The sequence below is a fragment of the Chionomys nivalis genome, chromosome 17 (genome assembly GCF_950005125.1).
Source record: "Chionomys nivalis chromosome 17, mChiNiv1.1, whole genome shotgun sequence".
Taxonomy (NCBI): domain Eukaryota; kingdom Metazoa; phylum Chordata; class Mammalia; order Rodentia; family Cricetidae; genus Chionomys; species Chionomys nivalis.
The window spans coordinates 33260961-33282367 of NC_080102.1; the positions used below are offsets into that span (position 1 = coordinate 33260961).

Here is a 21407-nt window from a genome sequence, read left to right on the forward strand (position 1 = left end):
GGACCCAAGCTCAAAGGCCTGACTGCCTCAAACAGAAATAAATAACCAAGCCATGCTTTGAAATGACTTCCAAATTAAGAGTTGCATCCGTGCTGTCAAGCCCCTGCTAGCAACTTCTGTGGCACCTTCCGTGCAAAAACGTATCTCAGCCCATTTATTAGAATGATGAAGGCAAAGGGATCTAAAAATTGCACTCCTTCCTTAATGAGCAGCCGAAGGGATCGGTAAGCATAATTTCAGAAGCCAGTAATATTTTATATAATCGCCGAGTGGTTTAAATTGAAAACCCCCAACTGAATCAATATTTACTGCATTGAAACGAAATGAATAGTAATAAGTCACTAAGCTCCCTGTCCTGTTTCATAAAATAAAAAATTATAAAAATGAGCACAGGCGCAGGGAGGCCATCACATTAACTTTTACAGCACTTGGGGAGCTGTAACCGCCTGTTCTCATAAAATAAAATTTTAAAAAACCTGCCGGAAGAGGCCTCCTTCAACACCACGTGGATAAGCTTGGGGGGGGGGGGCAAAGCAGGAGGAGATGAAGGCTCCAGGACTCATCCTCAAGAGCCCTCCCCTGGACCAGAGAGACCCCGAGATCTCCTGCGACAGGCTGACGACACCTGCTGCTTGCTTAGCTCCTTCTGCACAGAGGACAGAGCTACCTTGAATGCAACTGTTCCCCACAGGCAATACCCTACTTTGGTTTTCTTTACCTACTCCTCAAATTTCAGAATATCAGATGGAATATGAGTGAGCAGCCTAACAGTGGGTACAGACAGGGCCTAAACAGACAGGCTAGAAAAGGACAGGAGTGAGCTGGCGAGTATGGGACCCAGGGGATGCTCCCTGAGATAAAATCAGGGGATCAGGTCTTGAAGCACAATGGTGTTAGCAGATAGACTGCCTGAGAGTGAAGTGTGTGCAGGGTATACAGTATGTATGTGGACATGGGACAGGAGACAGAGGGAGACAGGTGAGACCCACAGAGGTCACAACCTTCTTGTTTCCTGAGACCCAGCCAATTCATGAGGCTGATCATGAAGAAAAGGGGGGAAAGGGGAAACATGGTACTGTAAAAAAAAAAAAAAAAGAAGAAAAGAAAAAGAAAACACACACACACACACACAAAAAAAAAACCCAACACACCTGCACAGTTCAAGAATGAAAAGACAAACCACCATGTTAAATAAAATACTTGACTGTATCTTTCACGAAGGAAGAGAACAAAGGGCCTTGACCAAGAAGTGAGGAAGTGCTCAGTGTCATGTCATGGTCACCAGGAGAGCAGTGAGGCTCTGCCACACACTGAGAGCAGAAATTAAAAAAACAAAAACCCCTCAATAACATCAGGTAAAAGGGGAACAGAAAGAATCCTACCTTTGGCAAGGAGGCTAAGCAACTTCATACAACCTGAATATTTGTCTTCTCCACATTCCAGCAACCCCCACTAGAGAAAAAGGGAAGCTCAAGTGTGCAAAGGTGCTTGGCAGCCTTTACTCTCACCTCTCAAATAAGAATCAGCTCAAATGTTTACCCAAGGAGAATTTGCATTAATATGGAATAAGTAAAAGAAGCCACAAGGATAAGTGTAAAACAGGGCCTGGGCAGGGCAATAGATCTCTGTGAGGTTGACGACAATCTAGTCTACAGAGCGAGTTCTAGGACAGCCAAGGCTACACAGAGAAAAAAATAAATAAAAACAAAACAAAAAAGAAAAAAGAAAAGAAAAGAAAGAAAGAGTGTAAAACAGAACCATTGTACTGTGCAAACAAAGTGAGGGACAGTACATATGCGTCAAACAAATGAACCTAAGGGAGGAAAGTTGGACAGGAACTACACTGGGGCTGGAGGCACTGGGAGAAACATGGGTCAAGCAGGGCAGGGCAGGGGACTGTGACTCTGTATAGGCAAATGCTGCACATATAAGCATTCACTAAGACTCAGAGACTCCCACACATAGATCTCTACATTTCACAACGTGCCAAGAACAACGTGTTACCCTACTTAGTAAGTTCACTGTTTTCTGTGCTTAGTTGGAAATAAGGAAACTTGCATGCCAGGCCTGAACAAATGGACACACAGACTGATGCTGACAGAATGAGGATTCTCTGGGTTGGAAAAGAGCCACAGACTGGTGGTGGCGGTAGCAGTGTGTGCATGAACACACATCCAAGCATAAGCAGATACAGAGGAAATTCAAAAGCAACATGGCAGGCTGTGTTCACCCAAGACTAAATTTCAGCACTACTAATACTTGACTACAGGAGACCATTAATAGTCTACACGCTGCAAAGACTGACTAAGTGTTGACACACCATAAGGAGCAGGGCTTTTATAAAGAAGTGATTGATTTGGGGACCTTGGAAAGGAAAGTCCAGGGTGAACTTGGGGCACCTTGTCCCACAGAAAGTGTGTGTCCAGGGAATGATGAGGCCTTGCTGAAAGAACCAAACCCAGTCTGAAGGACAGGACTGACTGAAGACCAAAACAAATAATGATAAAAATAGATCACAGCCTACTTAGCAGTGAGTTCAGGACCACACCATTATACACCATCAAGGGGTCACTACTTACAGAGTTCCATCCACCAGAAGGAAAAAGGGATTGGAAAGTCACTAACAGGTCTAAATGACTGGGTAACAACTCAGCAGGGAACATGAGTCCATCAAGTTCTCACAATCTCCTAGCAATGGATCAGAGTAACCTGTAAAACTCAGTCTGGCCAAAAGCTCCTGGATCACATGGTTCCACTGGGCAAGCCAAGAATACTTCAGAACCTCTACAGCATTCCAGTTCAACAGCAAATCTACACCTAATTCCAAAAAGACATGGAAAAAGCCCAGTAAAGAGACATTCCACAACACCTGCAGCCTTTACTGCCAAATAAATAACCAAAGATGTCCCTCCTGCCAACAGACGTGTGCAGAGCCACAAAGACAGGTTTGCAAGAACCAGTTCAGAAGGCACAAAAGCAATGCAGTAGTAAATGGGCAAAATGAAAATAATTGGTAGGCTTAGATAAAAGAGTATACTAGAGTTCTATATTACTTCTGCACCTTTTTTCTAAGTACAAAATATATCAAAATAAGAAGTTATTTAAAGAAACTAAAAGTAAGAAACTAGTTAGGAAAGGGAACATGTGAGCCAGGAGCCAATCGCAACTCCTCCCTTCCTTTGTTGGGCACCTCGGACACAGAACAAGGAGGCAGTCTGTGAACCAGAGTCAAGGAATGGGTTCAGGAAAGCTCCAGCCCAGGCCCAGGAGCTATGGCTTTGGATCTGCTGGCAGCCTTCTACAGGCCACCTCAGCAGGCTCCAGTGGGCAGTGCAGAGATGTCAGCAAGGACCCTGCATGGGACAGTAGCTGCATAACCCCATCCACAGATAATAGATTCACCACTGTCACTCTGCAGCAAGAGCAGGGACAGGGCAGCTGACTTGCTTTGTTCAGGTCTGCTTGGCCACTCCAAGGTCCCATATTTATCCTCTAAGGCCAAACTCCTCTGCTATAGACCCAGCTGAGCACCTGCACTGTTATTTCCCCAGCTTCCTATAAGGGTTCCCTAGGATCTCCCAATCTAGGCTGTGCCATTTCCCCTACCAAGAAGCCTCTGCTATGTCTATGATCTTCCACTCACCAACAGGTACCACCGTTCCAGAGCATCCTGGGAACTATATCTAGGTCCATCTGTTGCCCTCAGCCTAGGAACAATGACATGTTCAGGTTGGCCTCTGCTGGGCTGTAGCTTCCAGGTAGGCAGGGACCTTCATATTGTTGAGTGGGGGAACACACAAGAGATGATACAAAAGAGCAAGAAAGAAACCACTTGGGATGTAGGTCAGGCTGGCAGGCACTTCAAGTCTAGACCCTAAGCAGGAAGGAAGGCCTCACCCACCTGTGGCTTGCCTATGACACCCACTTGAGGGAGCTTGGAAGAAAGATCAGGAACCTAGATTCTGACCTGAGTCACAACCTCTACACAGTCAACAAGTAAAAATGGGTGCCAATCAGGTGAATAACCCCAACCCACATGACCACCATTCTATGCTACTTACCAGAGACCCCATTTCCCCAGAACCACAGTATTGGACACTCCTCACCTGTCATCCTGGCCTTGGGTGAATCAGGAAACCCCTATGCTTAGATGCTTAGGGCTGTTTGTACCCAGGATCTCCTGACTCGAGGTAATAGCCTTTGGACACATGCAACCCAGAGGGAAGGGAGTCTTGCCTCACATTCCCAATACTGACACTAGGCTGAGGAAAGGGAGTCAGAGAAGGCTGTACTGGCTCACAGATGGACAGCAAGGCTTCTAACCACTGTATCCACTATATGTGGTACCACCCTAGGGATCCCCTGTCTTCTTTCCTGTAGCCCCTATTAACCTCCACGCTATAGAGACTGGGTACTCATGCAAGAGTATCAGGCACAGAGTGAGGCTCAGAGCTATGACTTAAATGTAAGTCACTCATCCTACTGTCAACATGCAAGCCACAGGGATGAGGGTCTCACAGTCAGGTGCACCCTGAAATCCAACGCTGCAAATGCTGAGGAACTCAGCAGAGCAAGCTCCTAGTCTTAGGGAAGAAAGCCCGACAGTAGAAGAGGTTGTCCTGAGACAAGGGGACAAATAAGTCTGTCAGTCAGTAGCACTGTGTAGCATCAGGCCCTAAGGCCAAAGCATCGCATAGGCTGAGGTAACAGTCAAAGAGGCCCAGTTCTGCCCTTGGGGGAGGTGAACTATCTTGAGTGACCCTACCTCTTACTCCACCACAGCCAGAACTTGAGATATTGTTCGCCTGCAGAGCCAGGGGTGCAATCCCCAAGGAGGGCTTTTAACAGTGCTGCCTCGTTAGCAAATTGCTCCTCACCTGGAGGCAATAATGCTTATCCTAATCACCCATGGTTCCCCATACTGGACTGGCTCAGGAGCAGACCCATGGGCCCTGTCTTGAAAACCAGCTTCTTTCCTCTTAGCAGATATTCTAAACTCTTCTCCAGACCACAGAAAGGCCCTACTGCTATGGCCTGTGCTGCCCTTGCCCTAACCCCTGAAAGCGTTGCTTCCAGAAGGGTCTTCCCTCAGACCAAACCCCAACCTGCTGATTTCGGGCTGATTTCAGCACTTCAGTGTGTCTTACCAGTGGCTACTCACAAAACCATATGCCTTATTTGTCCATGTGTTTCCAGACTGCCATTCCTACTAGGACCTAGGTCCCAACAGGCCTCTTAGCCCCTGTCATGGATGGAGTGCTGCAGCCCTAGCGCTAAGAAATGTCATTTGAAGGGAGGGCCTTTGGGAGCCTATTAAGAGTCAGATTAGCTCCTCAGGATGGGATGAGTATCCTTTAAGTAAAAAGACATGTTCTGAGCTCTCTTCTCCCCTTATATGAAGATGTACCCCCAATAAACCAAAAGCTAGTCCTTCCCAGCCCCCACATTCTGTCTTCACCCTGATCTCAGTCTTTGACCTCCAGAAGTGAGAGGCAAATTCCCACTTCTGAGCCATACACATGATGACACTTTGATGTGGCAGCCCTGGCAGTCACTAGACAATCCCCTGCACAGAGAGCAGGCAGGAGGCGGAGTAGGGCAGTTGCTGGCAGTCAGGCTGGTGGGTGCACCTGCTCATTAAGGAAACACATGGAGACAGAGCACAGGAACCGGCCATGCAGTAGAGCTGCCTCCCATCCTTGGCTGAATCCTCTTTAATGAGACGTCACTTTGGGAGAAGCGTTTCAGAGCCTTTCAGAATCTTGGCCTAAACCTCGTCAAACTGCACAGAGATTACTTAAGATTTACTGCACGGGCGCAAAATAAAATAAAATAAGGCAACCCAGCAAGCAGCAGCTCTGTGACAGGACCATTTGTAGTTGGGCTGGAAAAGCCTCTCGATTCATCTGCTTAAGCACAGTGGCTTCTGTTTATTTCGCACTTTCATGTCAAATGAATTTGGAGAAAGAAAAAAAGTGACAGGCAGTTTAGGGATATAAGTCACACTTCAGCTTCAGTTCAGATTAATGAACTTGCTGAAAGCCACAAGGACACAAGCAAATCCACAAATCTTAGGGAGAAAAAAAAAAGGCCCGCCATGCTGATGTGTGCCTCTGTTCTAGGATGGCTCCTCTCTGAGGCCCCATTCAATTTCTGCCCCCAGTATCTCAGACCCTGGGCCTGCACAGCATTCTTTGAGTCACTTGGGCTGGTTCTGGGCCTGAAGCCCCTGGGACAAGCCCTGTGCCAAGATAACAGTGGTGTGCAATGCTCAAGAATTACTCTGGGAGGCTGAAGCGAGGCCAAGTTAGGCATAGTGTGGCTCCCAGGGCCCTGGTCTGAGCTAGCTAAACAATGGTTCCATCCTGCTAGCTCCCCTGAGCATGAGCCGAACACCACTTTCAACAGAGCAACTGCAGAGTTGAGCAGTACCTAAGAGCCATTGCCAAGCATCTAAGGAAGGCAGAGACTGGCACCACAGATACTACCCTCAAAGTCAGAGTCTTGTTTCAGAACAGACTTTGGTCCTTTCACCTTCTGTCACGGGTCTCTATGCATTCACCTGGTCAGGGCAATAGATGAGCTTGCCAACCACAGCTTCAGGGGGCACACCCATCCTCAGAGACCCAGAATGGGAGTACCTCAAAGTCCTAAGGGTACCTCAGTAGCCTCCCAGTAGCCTCCCAGTCTTCTGCCTAGATAGAGACAAACACTGACCAACCAAAAGAATCTGAGGCCACTAGCTGACTTACAGCATGTCCAGCTCAGAGAGTGCCAACAGTAGAAGGGCGACCCACTTCCCCTCCTGTGAGCATTCTGTCAGCATATTCCTGCCAGTTTCTTGTGACCTTAAAGTAAGGTCACCTCATGGCATAGTGTGTTCAGAGACAAGAGATGATGGCAGTTCCCCTACCCTGTCATCACAGGCTCTAAGGAAGGAACACATAGAATTTCCCAAAAGGGAACAAGATGGCTACCCCTGCTTCTTCCCCAGAACAATAATAGCAGTGCTAACTACACACAGTATCAGAGACTTTCTGCTTCCCCAGCAAAGCAGGGAGGGAGAACACAGGCATGAAGCCCTAGGATGTAGCAGGCAGGCCTCACACAACTGTAGTGTTGTCCAGTCACTGACAAGCTCTGCTTAGGATGAGGCAAAACAGGCTGGTCTCTGGGCCTTTGAGGATTTCCACTTAAACCCTAGAGCCTCCCTGCTACTCACTATCCATGTCTTCTATACTCACTACCTGCTTTTCCGTTTCTATCACTTCAGAATAGTGATAGATAGATGAATAACACTAATTCAAGGGCAGATTAAGAAACTAAGGCTTCAAGCAAGAAGTGGCTTACCCAGCCAAGGTCATTTAGCAAGCCACCCTCTCTAGAGTGGCCAAATCTCTAGCCATAGTATCCTACAAAGAGTAAGAAGAGGCCATCTCATACCCATGCTGAGCCACCCCACCACATGTGATCGCCAGTCTCCAATCCTGTCCATCAAAACTTCCAAGACTGCTGGGGCTACCCCCAGACCTCCAGGGATGTCCTCCCTTCCCAGGTAGGAGGCAGCTATGGGCCCAAGGTGAGTCCCAGTAAATAGCAGTACTTTCTCTTCACTGCAGCAGTCCCTGCTCTGTGGTAGCCTGAATCCAATGCCATCCCAATCCTTCCTATCGCACAAGGAGACCTGAAAAGCCTTCAGAGTAGCTGCACTGAAGTATGCCTTCCAAATAATCACTGTGGCCCCTGGCTCTGACAGGCCCCAGGCAGCAGAAAAGCAGGTACCAGTTTCACCGCTGGTCCTAGAGACAGGCTCTTTCTGCTGCTTCAATAAACCAAGCGCAAGTGTATGCAAACAGATGATAACAGGTCAAACAACTATCTGGCAGCCACTCTGCTGAGGAGGCAGCCACAACAGGGGATGGGTAAGGGAGGCCCAATCTGCTGGCGGTCACTCTTTTCAGGGTCTCAAGAGAACTGTACCCCTAAGCTTAGTTCCTTCCCCAGCCCTAGGTCCAAAAGTCATGACCTGCAAGAGTTCCAAATATTTGGCAAGAGCTTAGAAATGACCAGGGTGAGTGGTCAGGAAAGAGTGGAAGGGCCCCTCTAACATACCCTCAACAATTGCATCCATCTTGGTAAGCTGAACTGTACCTCTGAGTACAGGGAGAGCACTGAAGCCTGCGAGTCCACATTGCTACCTAGCACATAAATTCAATTCAGGTTCCTATTGCTGTGAAACCTGAGCCATCAAAAGGCAATATCCACCTCACCTCCTGCCCACTAATACAGCTGAACCACACCAGGTACCACATTTGCAGGACAGGAAGTGTAGAGAGAAGAGCCCAGGTGACTGGGCTGCTCTTTACCTCCTAGTCTCCACAAGTGGCTGTGTAGCATGCCTGTTGACTGTGCATCCACAGGCCAGAAACAAACAGCTACCTTTTTTTTTTTTTTTGGTTTTTCGAGGCACGGTTTCTCTGTAGCTTTGGTGCCTGTCCCGGAACTAGCTCTTGTAGACCAGGCTGGCCTCGAACTCCCAGAGATCCGCCTGCCTCTGCCTCCCTAGTGCTGGGATTAAAGGCGTGCGCCACCACCGCCCGGCTAAACAGCTACCTTTTACAGGACTCTCCCAGCCCTTTGGAGCCTGGGCACAAGTGTCTACACAGTGACTCCTTTAGCGCCCTTCTAGGCAGCCCTGATGAACTGAAATTTGAAGCCTGCTTAGCTCTCTAAGGTTGGAGAGAGAAGATGGCTGGGTCCCCAAGGAGCATTACCTTGTGCCCCTATCTATGCCCCATGAGAGGAGGGATACAGGTCTAATACTGGCTGCAGGAGGAGGAGGTTCTCACTAGCTGAGAATCAATAAATCTGAACCTCATTCACGATGATCTGGGGCTCTTATTAAGTAAATTAATTTAAGTTAATTTAGCTCGATCATGACTCCCGATCACAGTGATTTAGTGAGGGGGAAATTGCATTAGGAAAGGCCATGCTCACCAGATAGAGGAACGGAAGAAAATTAGATCCACTTAGCAATGTGAATTAATATGGAAATAGCAGGTGTAAATTTAACCTTATCGAGAGAATAAAAATTATCTTCATAAATTTGTAGAAATAGCCCCCAAGATGCATATAAATCTATTTAAAACAAAAATATTACAAAAAGTGCAGTAAAATTAATTTAAAATATACTTCCAGCTATTGCCTCCAGAAAAGTCAGCAACAGGGCCAAGCCTGGTGTGGCCAGTAGTAAGGGAGGAGGCCAGGAGGCTTTGAACATACATGTTAAGTAGGCTTACCCACCATAGGCCCTAGAGCCAGGCAGGGTTGTCCACATGGTATGATGTACCTCTGTTAATAATCTCAACCCTGGAATCCTCTGGGTAGCAGCAGGAACAATGAAAAAGCAGCACTACAGAGGTGACAGATCCTGGAATACACTGTTCTGCAAGTAGGCCCACCCATAGTCTCCAGAGCCACATCTTCCCCAGCACAAGGCTATGCCAATCCTTGCTCCCTACCTATGCACTGGATTGCTACCTCTCACTGTGTCTGGAGGTAGAACACTTTCACCTAAAAAAAAAAAGAAGAGATAGGTGGGAGCAATATCCCAAAAGACCTCCTCCTGAGACCCAGAGGGAGACCCAAAAATGCCATATACAGGTTGTTCCTGTAAACTGCTGTCTCCACCCTGCTGCTGTGTCATGCAGTAGCTACAGCAAAGCCAGTGCATTCTATGAGATGGCCTAGATAGGGCAATGAGGAACCCTGCGTCACCATTCTTGACAGTTAGCGTGTTGGTAGTTTTCAGACAGGTTGCTCAGGGCCTGGCTTATCTCACTAGAAATTTCTCAGCAAGGACACCCATGGGCAGCTCACTGTAGAGGACCCAAATATATTAGGACAGCTGTTACCATGGTGCATGAGGTCCCACAAATTAGTAGGTTTGCTGACATCAGCAGTAGACATATGTATCTTTGTGAGCATGCAATATAAGCAAGCTGGCCATGTAGATAGTATACAAATTGCTAAACAAATGAAAAAACTTAGGCTGTTTGCAAATCAAGACGTTGCACACCATGCAGCTCCTTGAGAAAGTTGAGATCCCAGAGGTCTTAGGCCTCAATCTTCAGCCCTCTATGTGTAGACAGTGAGCCAGTACCTAGGTTTGCAGAAGCTTACGTAAGGCCCTCCTACCTGGATAAGGAGATTCGCCGGGCCCGCCAGGAGGGCAGAGATGAGGGGAAAGATGGAGCACTGAAGGGAGAAGTTGGGGTCTTCTTGACAATGCGGTAGCGGGTCTTAATCACCTTATTGGAGGGTGGAGTCCGCAGGTGCACACTGGAAGCTGCAAAGAAAACTCAGGCATTAGCATGGATCAGCAGGAAGTCAACAGGGGTAGGCCTAGGAAGCCCTAAGGGGTCATGACTATTTTCTGGATTAAAGGAATCTCTATCATCCCCTGCTTCCAGCCTCACTCCTTGCACACACATAGATGTTCCCAAAGAGCCTGGCAGCTAAGGCTTCCAGAGGTGGCTGGTGTCGCCTCCTGGAGAGCCTAGAACATCCTCACAGCCATCATGACAGAATGGGAACACTGCATGACTGTCCCCAGTAAGAGCAGAAGCCCAGCAAGCTGATCCCCAGGCAACAAGGAGGCCTCACAAGTGAAAGTCCACACCAAGAATGCCCAGACTCTAAACTCCAGGGTTGGTCCCAGAGGCCAGAGCAGACAAAGTCCTGCCCCATGCATAGGAGGGACATGAGAAAACTCACTTCCTCTCTAACACCTCCCAACACCATGCCAAAACAGATTTATGTACTTAATCACTGTTTTCATAACATTCTGTGGAGTGATATCCACGATGGCTTTTTCTTGCTGAATGTTTCTTGCAATTAGCAGGGATCTGTTTTGCCCGAGTTCCCTTCCACTTGATAGCCAGCAATTTCTCCATAGCTTCAAGGAACGCGCCTAATTGCCCGACTTTCATAATGTACAGCTCTAACTGCCCAGATAATTAAAGCTAACACGGTCGCCTCTCATGGCTGCTCCCCTCCGGTATGAGACACAGGGCCCTAAACAGAGCCAAGCCAAACATACCCAGGTGGTCTAACTTCCTTCATCTGTGCCTCGCTTCCTCCTGCTCCAGGAAGACTCAAAGACACTTGTCTGTCCCTGCTCTGTGCTCAGGTTGTGAGTAGCTCTGAGTGACCCAGCAGCTGTGACAGTTGAGAATAATCTGCTGGAGACCAGCAGAGCTCCCACATTCCAGCAGCACCTGGACGCTGGAAAGGCCAGGGGGAAGATGAGCTCACATGCCCACAGTGCCCACATCACAACTGTCCTTCCCCATTTATGTCAGCAAAAGCCTCTCCCTCAGGCGCTGACACAGAGCTACAGCTTTAACGGGAGCTTCAGTTGGCATACACACTGAACATCTCAGGGTCACCTGGTCAAAGCCCTCCTGGGTTGTGTTGGGGTTGAGGGGCCCTCAGAGTGGCAGTGCAAGAGCTATCTGTCCTTAGATATAGAGGCAGATACAAGCCAAAACGATGTCATAGCAGCATCTAGATGACCAATCCCAGTCACTCCCTCCACCGGCCATCAGACCTGTTCAACAGGTTCTCTCCTGGTGGTTTTTTTTTTTGTTGTTGTTGTTGTTCTATTAAAAAATCAGTAAGAACGCATTATACTGACTCATTTACTTACGTGTAGGTGAAAACAACTTATAGGAATCTCCTTACACCATGTGAGGAATCAAACTCAGGTTCTCATACTTGGAAGCAAGTACCTTTATCCACTGAGCCATCTCACCAACCTTTCTGATCCTCCCCCCCCCCTTGCAGCTTTGAGAAGTTTTTTATTTATTTATTTGGTTTTCTCTTTTTTTCTCCCCCACTTCTGGCTCTCTCTGTTCTCATCTTTGTCTCAGTTTCTCTCTCTCCCTCATGTCTACTCTATTTCCCATCTCCTAGTTCGTCCCTCTCTAAGTCTCTAAGAACAGCAGGTTCTGACCAAGGAGAAAACAGGAGTTCAGAAACCAAAGTAAGTAACTACATTAGAGCTGGAAAGCTGGTTCAGCAGTTAACAACACATACTGCTCTTGCAGAGGACCAGAGTTTGGTCCCTAGCACCCATATCAGGGAGCTCACAACCACCTATAACTTCAGTTCAGAGGATCTGAAGCCCTTTCCTGGCCTTCATAGGCACCTACACTTATATGCCCACACCCAAACACATACACACACACACACATAGAGATACAAATAAAATAAATGTTTTTAATCCCAGCACTCAGGAGGCAAAGGCAAGTAAATCTGTAAATCAAGGCCACCCTGGTCTACATAATGAGTTCTAGGCCAGCCAGAGCTACATAAATGAGACCATGTCTCAAAAAATCTAAATAAATAATACACCTAGTGGGGCAGTGGTGTTGCACACCTTTAATCCCAGCATTTAGGAGGCAGAGACAGGTGGACCTCTGTGAGTTCAAGGCCAGCCTGATCTACAGAGGAAGTTCCAGGACAGCCAAGACTGTTACACAGAGAAACTGCCATAATAATAATAATAATAATAATAATAATAATAATAATAATAATAATAATACATCTAAGAGAAGTTGCATTACTTGGAATTCTGCGATCCTCGCTGAGTTACAAAGTGAATCTGCAACTCTGAGCACTGCCCCTACAACCCAACATGTTTAGGACACAGGGAAGGGCCTGGTACACAGTGGGTATCAATAAATAAATGTTTGTTGAATTGGATTTTCAAGGTCTTAGAAGCAAGGAGAAGCCAACGATCAATACAAACTTGTTCCAACTAAGAGCTCAAGAACACAGGCATCCTCGTTGTCAATAATCCAGAGATGACCTCACTACCTGCAGGCTCAGCCCAGACCCAGGCTCCTTGCTCCATGAGATGAGAATGTGGCCTACTAGAATCCTTCCTTCCCTACATGAGAAGTCCATAGTTGGGCTATCTGAGGACAGCATTCCCAGTAGACAGGGGCATGTCAACCAGAGCAATGCTCAGGGATCAACCTGCTTGTTCCCCATGCTAAAATCAGCACACAGAAGGCTCCAGGGCTCTCAATAACTAACCAACAACCTCTTCTGTTCATGCCCTGCTCATGGGTCTAAGTCTGTGTACTGCTACTGAGATACAAATCCTAAAACTCACCCACAGTTTAGAGTCACATAGCTTAGTTCTACACAGCCGAGCATGCTCCAATGGCAGAAGCTGGGACTGGGCTATGCTGGAACCATGTTCCCTCTGACAGCCTGCACCAGATCAAAACCAGCTCTGCTCCTATTCTCTGGTCATCTTTTCAGCTAACATAAGCTTCCCTTATCCAGAAGATGCTACCTCCTCTAGGAAGCCCTCCACCCCCACTGCCCATAGGACTGAAATCTAGAAAGAATCTCCCCCTACGCAGCAGCTCAGAACAATCAGTACTTGAGCGGCAGCATGCAGGCTGAGGTCTACTGTTCTCATTCCTCCTATTAGCAAGCCCAGGATCAAATTTCTTCACTAACTTCCTACATTTCACTTATTAGTGCCCAATTGTCACACCAAGAAAATACAAGGTAACAACTCAGACTCCCTGACTTCATATCACTGTAAAGAACGGTGGGGTTTTTCCACACATCGTCCCTACTATGGTCCCAAGGGACAGACCTCTCATGAGAGTGAAATGATCTGGGGGTTCACAGAAAGAATTATGAAGCCCATCTACCCAATAGTGGGGCTGTATCCCCCTAGTCTGGTCCCAAACTATTCACAGCCCCTAGCCTTTTCCAGATACACAGCTTAGATATATTCATGACAATGACCCTGGGGGTACAGGGCAAATTGTCAGACAGATGGACTGCAGAGATGGGGGGAAAAAAAACTGATGCAGTAGCCAGCAGGAGCAAGGGTTTCTAAAACTATGCTTAGCACACAGGGACCAGAAAGGCTTACAGGAGGATGGGCCCCTCCCTGGCAGACAGGGGATAAAGACTTAGAGCTACTGGGCAGCCAGACTCACTGTCAGTAACAGCTTGGGCCCTCCTCCCAGAGGACACAGGTGGGGGCAGCCCACCCCGACTTGCTGGCTGAAGGGTTTTGTGTAGATAATCATGTTATTTAGATAGGATGTTGGTTTAATTCCCTTCATTACAGACTCCCAGGGCTGTAATTTTTTTTCTCCGCATGATGTATCCCCTGTGGCACACTTCACTCAAATCAAGCCCCTTGCGCCTTTATTGCCTACGCTGCCCTAGCTGTGTTATCAGGCCCACACATGCAGCCCTCTCCGCCCGCCGTCCAGAGGTCACTTCTAATGACTAATCGAACTCATTAGCTTTCCTAATTAAAAACTTTACTACCGCAATGGAAGACAAACTACAAAAAAACTGCTGGCATCATATTTGAATGGGATATGAGCCCCATCTATCAGCAGGGCTCCAGCTCCTGTCCAAGGCTGAGCTCTCTGGCTGTGAGGTTCAACATCCTCACTCCCAGGCTGGAGGCTGGTCAGGGGAAGCTCAAGGGTACCCTCAAGAGCACATTTGTACCTTCACCCAAGTGCATACTATCAGGAGGGAAGAAGGGAGACTGCTCAGCCCAGAAAGTCTGAACAGCCCCTAAATGGCTGACCAGGGGCCTAGGAGTTAGCTACTGTCCAGCAGCACTGTGCTCTAGGTGGTTCCACCACAGACAGCAGAATCCTCTGATGGGTATCACAAGGCAGGAGTTGAGAAGCAGTTCAGACTTTTATGGAAATAAAACTTCAAAGGGAAATGGCTAGGAAGAAAGTAGGTTGCTAACTTCACAACCAACTAAATAGGATGATATGAGGACTAGCACTCTGTAACCCAGGAAAAAGCTGCTTCCACCCCTCTTGCTCTAGCCAGCTCAAGAGTCAAGGTATGCATGCTGGCCACAAACGCCACACAAGCTCCCTCAGGAAAGGAGAGGGCACTGCAGTGGAATCTTGCCCCATCCACAGGAGCCAAAAGACTTCTGACTATGCCTAAGAGTACTGTCCATCAACCCTAGCTGGAGCTCCACAAACAGGCAGGTGAAACAGAAGCAAGCTTCTGTTGAGGTGGTTAGCATAGGGCAGTAAGAGTCTTCAGCAGAGTGGGCTCTGGCTTAAGAAAACATCCTTCCATTCCAGTCAGGTCAGCTAAGAAGGAGGCCAGAGATTGGCACTCAAGCACAGACATGCCTGCCAGTGGAGTAGAGGTGGGGCCTACAAAGAATATGACCTGCCTGAGAGAGCTCTAAAAGTTACTCCACGTTCTTGGCAGTGAAGATGCTGGAGAACAGATAGGTAGGGTCGGATCCGCAGGAGGACTACCACACTCCAGGATGCACATGAGCAGAGAGGGCAGAGACAATGCCACCTGAAGCTGGATTCTCAGAACTGTTATATACTACCCAGGTTGAGGATCCCTCATGGTTGAGGATAGGGGACCAACCCACAGAGATGGCTACAAGGCTGAGAGTATCCTGCCCAGTCAGGCTCGCTGTCCCTAATTCTGTATGATTCAACTTTCTTCAAATATTGCCTAATCTGCTTTTTATCAACAGCTACCCTGACACTTCTCCAATATCTTCAAACTGTCTATACTCTTCACCAGCTAAGACAGCTCTAAGAAGTCATCATGGATCAGCTCTTCCAGAAGCCGCATTGATTTCTACTCTGCTCTATAAACCATGCTGCCTTCTCATTCAGCTCATAGGCTGGCTGTCCTATCTGTCCATCAATAGCATCTTCATCCATGGTCCCCACACCTCAGGATCAGCACGGCCAACTCAACAGTGCACTGGTTAAATTTACACATCCAAATCTCTTTTATCAGTGACAGTAGTCTAAAGGGTCACCCCCCACACTCCCCACCTTTTCACAGTTTTGGATGAGATGCAAGCTCTAGGCCAGCTCAGGATCTGTCCTGGTGCAACTGGCCCGTGAGAAAAACATGAGCATGAGTAGAGGGCAGCAACCAGCAGGAACCAGTCTGACCTGTCACTGGTACAGACAGGTGACAGTGAGCTACAGTTCACAGAGCCTGCAGGAACATGCTGACAGAGATGGGGCTATGCCTGTCACCTTGGCCTGACAATGCTCTCTAATAATAGAACCCAAGACTGCCACACAACTTCATGCCCACCCACCTTCCCTGTAAGTCCTTTTCTTCTACCTTACACACTGTTCTTGCCACCCCATAGTTCAGGAGCTGTGCCTGAGTCCCCACAGCTGCAGGTTTGAGAGTCAAGGCACAGTCATTCTCCCATGAGAGTAAATGTCTCACAATTAATTGCCTAATTAGGTGTGTTCCGGTGTCAAATGTACACACAGTGGGCAAGATGGGAAACAGCATTCCAGACAGTCCAGAGCAACTAGAGAACCTGACTCTGAAGGAGCAGAAGTGGTCACAGATTACAGCCACAGGCCAGGATTAGGGAAGGGCCAGGGCTCCAAGAAGCAAGGACAATACTAGACAAGAGCACCCTAATTCCTGGTAAGACTAAAGAGATAAACTAGAAATTGCCAAGAATCAGGGCATACTGGGCAGGTAATCAGCAAGTACCCGACAAGTCAGGCCCCTTTCTCAAGTCCAGATGTTCATCTCATGTGACAGTACTTCGTCCCTCTTGATTTGGGCCAGGAAAGGGCTGGAGGGCAGGCCCAGCAGTGGAGGCAGTAAGAATGGACCCCTTGCCTATCTGGGATGACCAAGATCCAGAGAGCAGTGGTAGTGAGAAGTCATTTGAGCTTAGTGGCTTCTAGGCAGACTCTCAGCAGCTGAGACAGCACAATGGGAAAAGGATACCATCTTATTCCATCCAATTCCCACTTCCCAGAGGCCCTTGTCTCTTCTGCTGCAGTCAGCAGGTGCCCTAGGAGATACTAGTCCTCTCCAGCAACCCACCCCCCTCCACGACTCCTGCAGAAAGACTACGTTACACACAGACAGGCATAAGAGGCCGACATTCAGGTCTGTCTCTGCAGAGCCAATATGGTGTACTGTGCCAGCACAAGGCCCTGTCAGACGGCCTCTTCCCCACAACTGCTGACTTGCACTCTTGGGGAAATAGCCACAAAATTCTAAACAGAACATGCAGTATACATTTCTGAAAGGCCTCTGCTCCTACGGTTAAAACCGTGACGTACATCTGAGCCGTCTGCAAACCCCACAAGCCTGGAAGGAGCACAGTGCCCACTAGTACAGCAGGAGGGAGCAGAGGCAGTGTCAGCAGGACTTTCTGTCTCTCACAGAAAGCAGGGCAGGCAAGAGCTGCTCCTGGGTGGGAAAGCTCTTCCTGAATCGAACAGGCATACCCTACCATATAAGGCCTGGGGTTGGGACCTGAGATGTTGCACATTGTAGTCCACGCTGTGGCCAGGTGACACAGAGTAACCAGAGCTTGGGACCACAGCAAGACCTAACCAAAGTGAGGACTATGGAATCAGTCACTTCCTGAGCACAGAGGGTCACCTCAGCCCAGGGCTCATCACTCTTGGAAAACATAGGTATGTGTAATTATTAGTCCCTGAGGTGGTTGAGAAGAAAGCCAAACAAGGTAAGCTGACACTCCTATATCAAAAAGGAGGAGAAAGGATCCAAAAGAGACTATTCTACTTGGGGATCCCTATGCCATCTAAACCCATCCCACTCCTCCCGTAAGACTGTGGGACCTTCCCTAGCTCAGGTCCATTTCTCTTCTGTTTCTGCCATACTGCAGCTTGCCTAGAACCACAGTTCAGGAATTAAATGCCCCTGCCCCTGGCTCTGCTTCAGTTCCTCCCAGTGTCTGACTGTAGCTGTATCACATAGATTGCTTCCTGCACAGACACGCAAAGCACACACACACACACAAACACACACACTCCAAATAATTTCCTTTTTCTGTAGCTCAGTGGCTAGCTTTCCAGGCATGATATCAATAGCTCCTATACAAGGCAAAACCAAAACTTCAGCTTTCATCCTACCGGACTCCACAGCTCTGTGCTAGACCAAGTTACATATGACTCTATACTGGGACTGGACATCCTGCTCTGGGGCTAGCCAAAGGAAATAAGAGCTCCTGCAGAACCCAGTCCTGAAGCCCTACGCTCCCAGATTGAGAGTATATCTGGGGAGGAACATCTGTGTATGACACCAACAGCCTGGTTCCTACTGATACAAGGTAAAGTCAAAGACTAAGCAGACACTCTCAGAGCCAGGTCAGAGGCACAGAGGCTCCGTTGTGTGTCTCTCAATCTTTCTGATCACTGACCGTCTCCATCTCACCTCTTATCACGTAAGAAAGTCTACAGCTAGGCTTGGCTGTTTCAGTGTGTGGAAAATGCTTCTAGAGAGCGGAGGCACATGACCAGGTCCCATTCACTCTACCCAGCAGTAACTCCCTCCATTGGACCACAGATGGATAGAACCAGTATTGCTTCCCACTTATTAGTTCATACCACTATACACCCAGACAGCATCAGAGCCAGTCCTTGGCAGGGTCCCAAGACTGGGTCCTGACCCTACCTAGACCCACTGGAAGCTTACCCTCTGCCTTCTGGTCCCTGACACCTAGCTAAGAAGTTCTAATTGCTTTTTTTATTCCAGACACCATAAATGGGAGTATGTGCTGCCTCTAGCCCTCAGTCACGGCAGCCAGGCGGTCAGTAGCAGGGCCTCTTAGGGTACAGGAAATAATCAGTACTGATGAGCACTGCATCCCGGGCTGCTCATGCATGACACCTGCCTCCCTGCTGGTGGCACTAGCAGGCTGTGGGGACCAACTGCTGTGAGAGGACGCAAAATCAAAGCAGACAAAGCTGAAGGCCTGCCCCTGCCTCCCCTGCCATGCTGCCCCGGCCCCCCAGCTTCTCCAGTGCCTTAGACCCTCAACTATTTAGGGAGGCAACAGCCAAATGATCAGACATCCCTGTCACTAGAAACACAGAGTTCTCTGCCTCTCATGCTCTCACATAAAACAATGGCAATCATATGGCAGAACCGATGGTCATGGCAGCCCTTCAATATACTGATAAGACGACAGCAAGACTTACAAGAACTGGGAACAGCCTGCCTATACCACCTAGCACAGAGGCTCAACACACAGGTCCAGCTCAGGCCATGTGGGCACCAGGCCAAACAGACTTTGTAGGAGCCTCTAAAAGACATATAGGGCTCAACACCTACTATTACCAGTCTGTCAATAATTGCAGAGGCATTGCATCCTCTATCCATGGCAAATGTTAGACTCATGTCTACCCACTTGAACCTGACTTGCTATACCTGTTCACACCCACAGCTACGCCCATGTCTCCATCTATGCCCACAAACTATAGGCAGATTTTGCTGTCTGCACACAGGCGTAATGCCAACCTAAACTAGTCCCAGAGACCATTCATGCTTAGTGTGCTCCAATAACTGACCAGTTTCATCCCAGATCTTTAGACCAAGGAGCTCCACCCAGCTCCTCTCAGCCATAAGGTCCCAGCTGTATTATCACAACAAAACTCCTGCCCTCCCAAGCACCCTCCCTGGAGAAAGAGTCATTCATGTGCTCCTAGAGCCTGTCTGTTTCTCTAAACAAGACAAGATGGCAGCTAAGGCAGGCAGCGACTGGTGAACCCTCCCCACCACCACGCTGGCACGGCAGGAGCTGCCAGAGAACGTGCTCTAACAAGCTTCAGATGTGGGATGACTGGAATCTCAAAGTATGAATTTTTATGAGTCTAATAAATCACTCTACTTTTCCTGTGTTTGATAGTTCCCAGCAAATCAAAAGGGAAAAGGCATGCCAAGCAATCAGGTCTTTGGGTTTGGGGTGTGCACAGGCAGCATAATAGGGCATCTCAGGCCCCTCCAGAGCACCCTGGCTCTGTACTCTGAGGACAAGGCCAGTATGTCCAGCAGGCCCCTTGGGAACAGCAGCAAGGCAGCGTGCAGATAGAAGATCATTCGCCTCTAGGAAGGCCCTGCCAGAATCCCAAAATGGTAGAAAAACATGCCTCAAGTCCTTACCAGCAGAGGAGGACTTTACAGTCATATGGGCAGCTATAGCAACAGGCCTTCTAGTTTCCAGTCAGAATCTGTACAAGAGACAGGGACACATGTGTACACACACACATACGCATATGCTCACCCAACACAAAAATAACAGGAAGTCCCAGCCCTGTGAGAGGAAGAGGCTCTCTGGTATCACATCCTGGGCCTATCTCAGGTACCTGCCCAGACCCAGAAACTCACATATTCTGTCCTCTCAGGTGAACATGGTCAAGTGGCTGTCCAAAACCCCTAGCCCACAGCTGGTTTGTCATCAGCCTTCATTGCTGCACCATGGAAACAAGGAATCCATCTTTGACAAACATTTACAGATTATCAAATCACAACAGCAGCCCCAGACAGGGCCATAAGTCACCCTAAGCAGCCATTCGCACTGTAGTCTGAGGAGTCTGGGCAGCACGGTGATGACAAATAACTGCTGTCAGCCACCCTGTCCCCCTGCGCAAGATCCGTGTTCTCTGTTGTTCCACACTACCTGGTGTTTAATGACAACACTGTCAGCCCAACACTCAGCCACCAAAGCCGCTGCCGCCTCAGACTGTCAGCGCCCTATTAGAGGGAAGATTGAGACCCTACTCTTTCTAAAGTCACTCAAGCAACACAAGCTGCTAGTTCCTGTAATTATTGTGCGCTAGCCATCGATCGTGCATGACACCTGACCTGCCTGTATGAAATGGGAGTAGTTTGCTGTGTGACAGTCGCTATAGATTATAGGGGGTGGATCTCCCCTCCCCTCCTAACCATCACTCTATCCGACCTTAAAGGCTGGGGAAGGAAGAAGGGAAGATAATGACACCCACCATCAGAGAACTGCTGGCAGCAGGGTGGAAGCAGGCTGCCCTGCACCTCAGGTGGCCTCCCAGGTAGCCCCTGACTGGCTTGCTTGCAGTTGTGCCCAGTTAACTTCAGGGTCCAGGCTGACTAGAGAACAGCCTTCTCCACTGACACACTCTACAGGACCTTAGGCCTCAAACGCATATGGAAAAGGATCTTCCTTGGTACTGTGAGTCCTGGTTGGATTATGAATCACAATGACTTCACCTCATTGATCTGCTGGGACACTAGCTCCAAGTATGGGGAGGTACAGTGCTCCCTCTGTGCCACAGAACTATCTATAACTCAAAAATCAAAATGTAGCACATACCAAAGATGAAAACCTGCTCTTAACCTTGATGCCCCTATCCCTAAGGGTATGTATAGCCCCAACTCACCCAACTAGGTTCATCCTCACTCTACCATCCCTGTGACTTAGGGACCCTGTAACAGATATTTCCCCTCTTCCTTGGGATGCTTATGTCCCCCTGACCTCTGGAACCAGACACACGCATGGACATAAGCACAGTACCAGA

General features: G+C 48.4%; 1 protein-coding gene across 2 annotated transcripts in view; it reads right to left on the minus strand.

Moving 5' to 3' along the window:
* Positions 1 to 21407, minus strand: part of Zc3h3 (zinc finger CCCH-type containing 3) — an 83661-nt gene that overhangs the window by 42689 nt on the left and 19565 nt on the right. Inside the window, exons 2-3 of one of the 2 annotated variants that reach the window (XM_057792568.1) lie at positions 20017 to 20084; positions 10198 to 10348 (exon numbers count right to left, since the gene is read on the minus strand). In XM_057792568.1, the coding sequence (XP_057648551.1) occupies positions 10198 to 10348; positions 20017 to 20041 (176 nt within the window). In that variant the 5' untranslated portion in view covers positions 20042 to 20084. The remainder of the gene's footprint in view (positions 1 to 10197; positions 10349 to 20016; positions 20085 to 21407) is intronic. The other variant, XM_057792567.1, reaches the window with a different exon arrangement.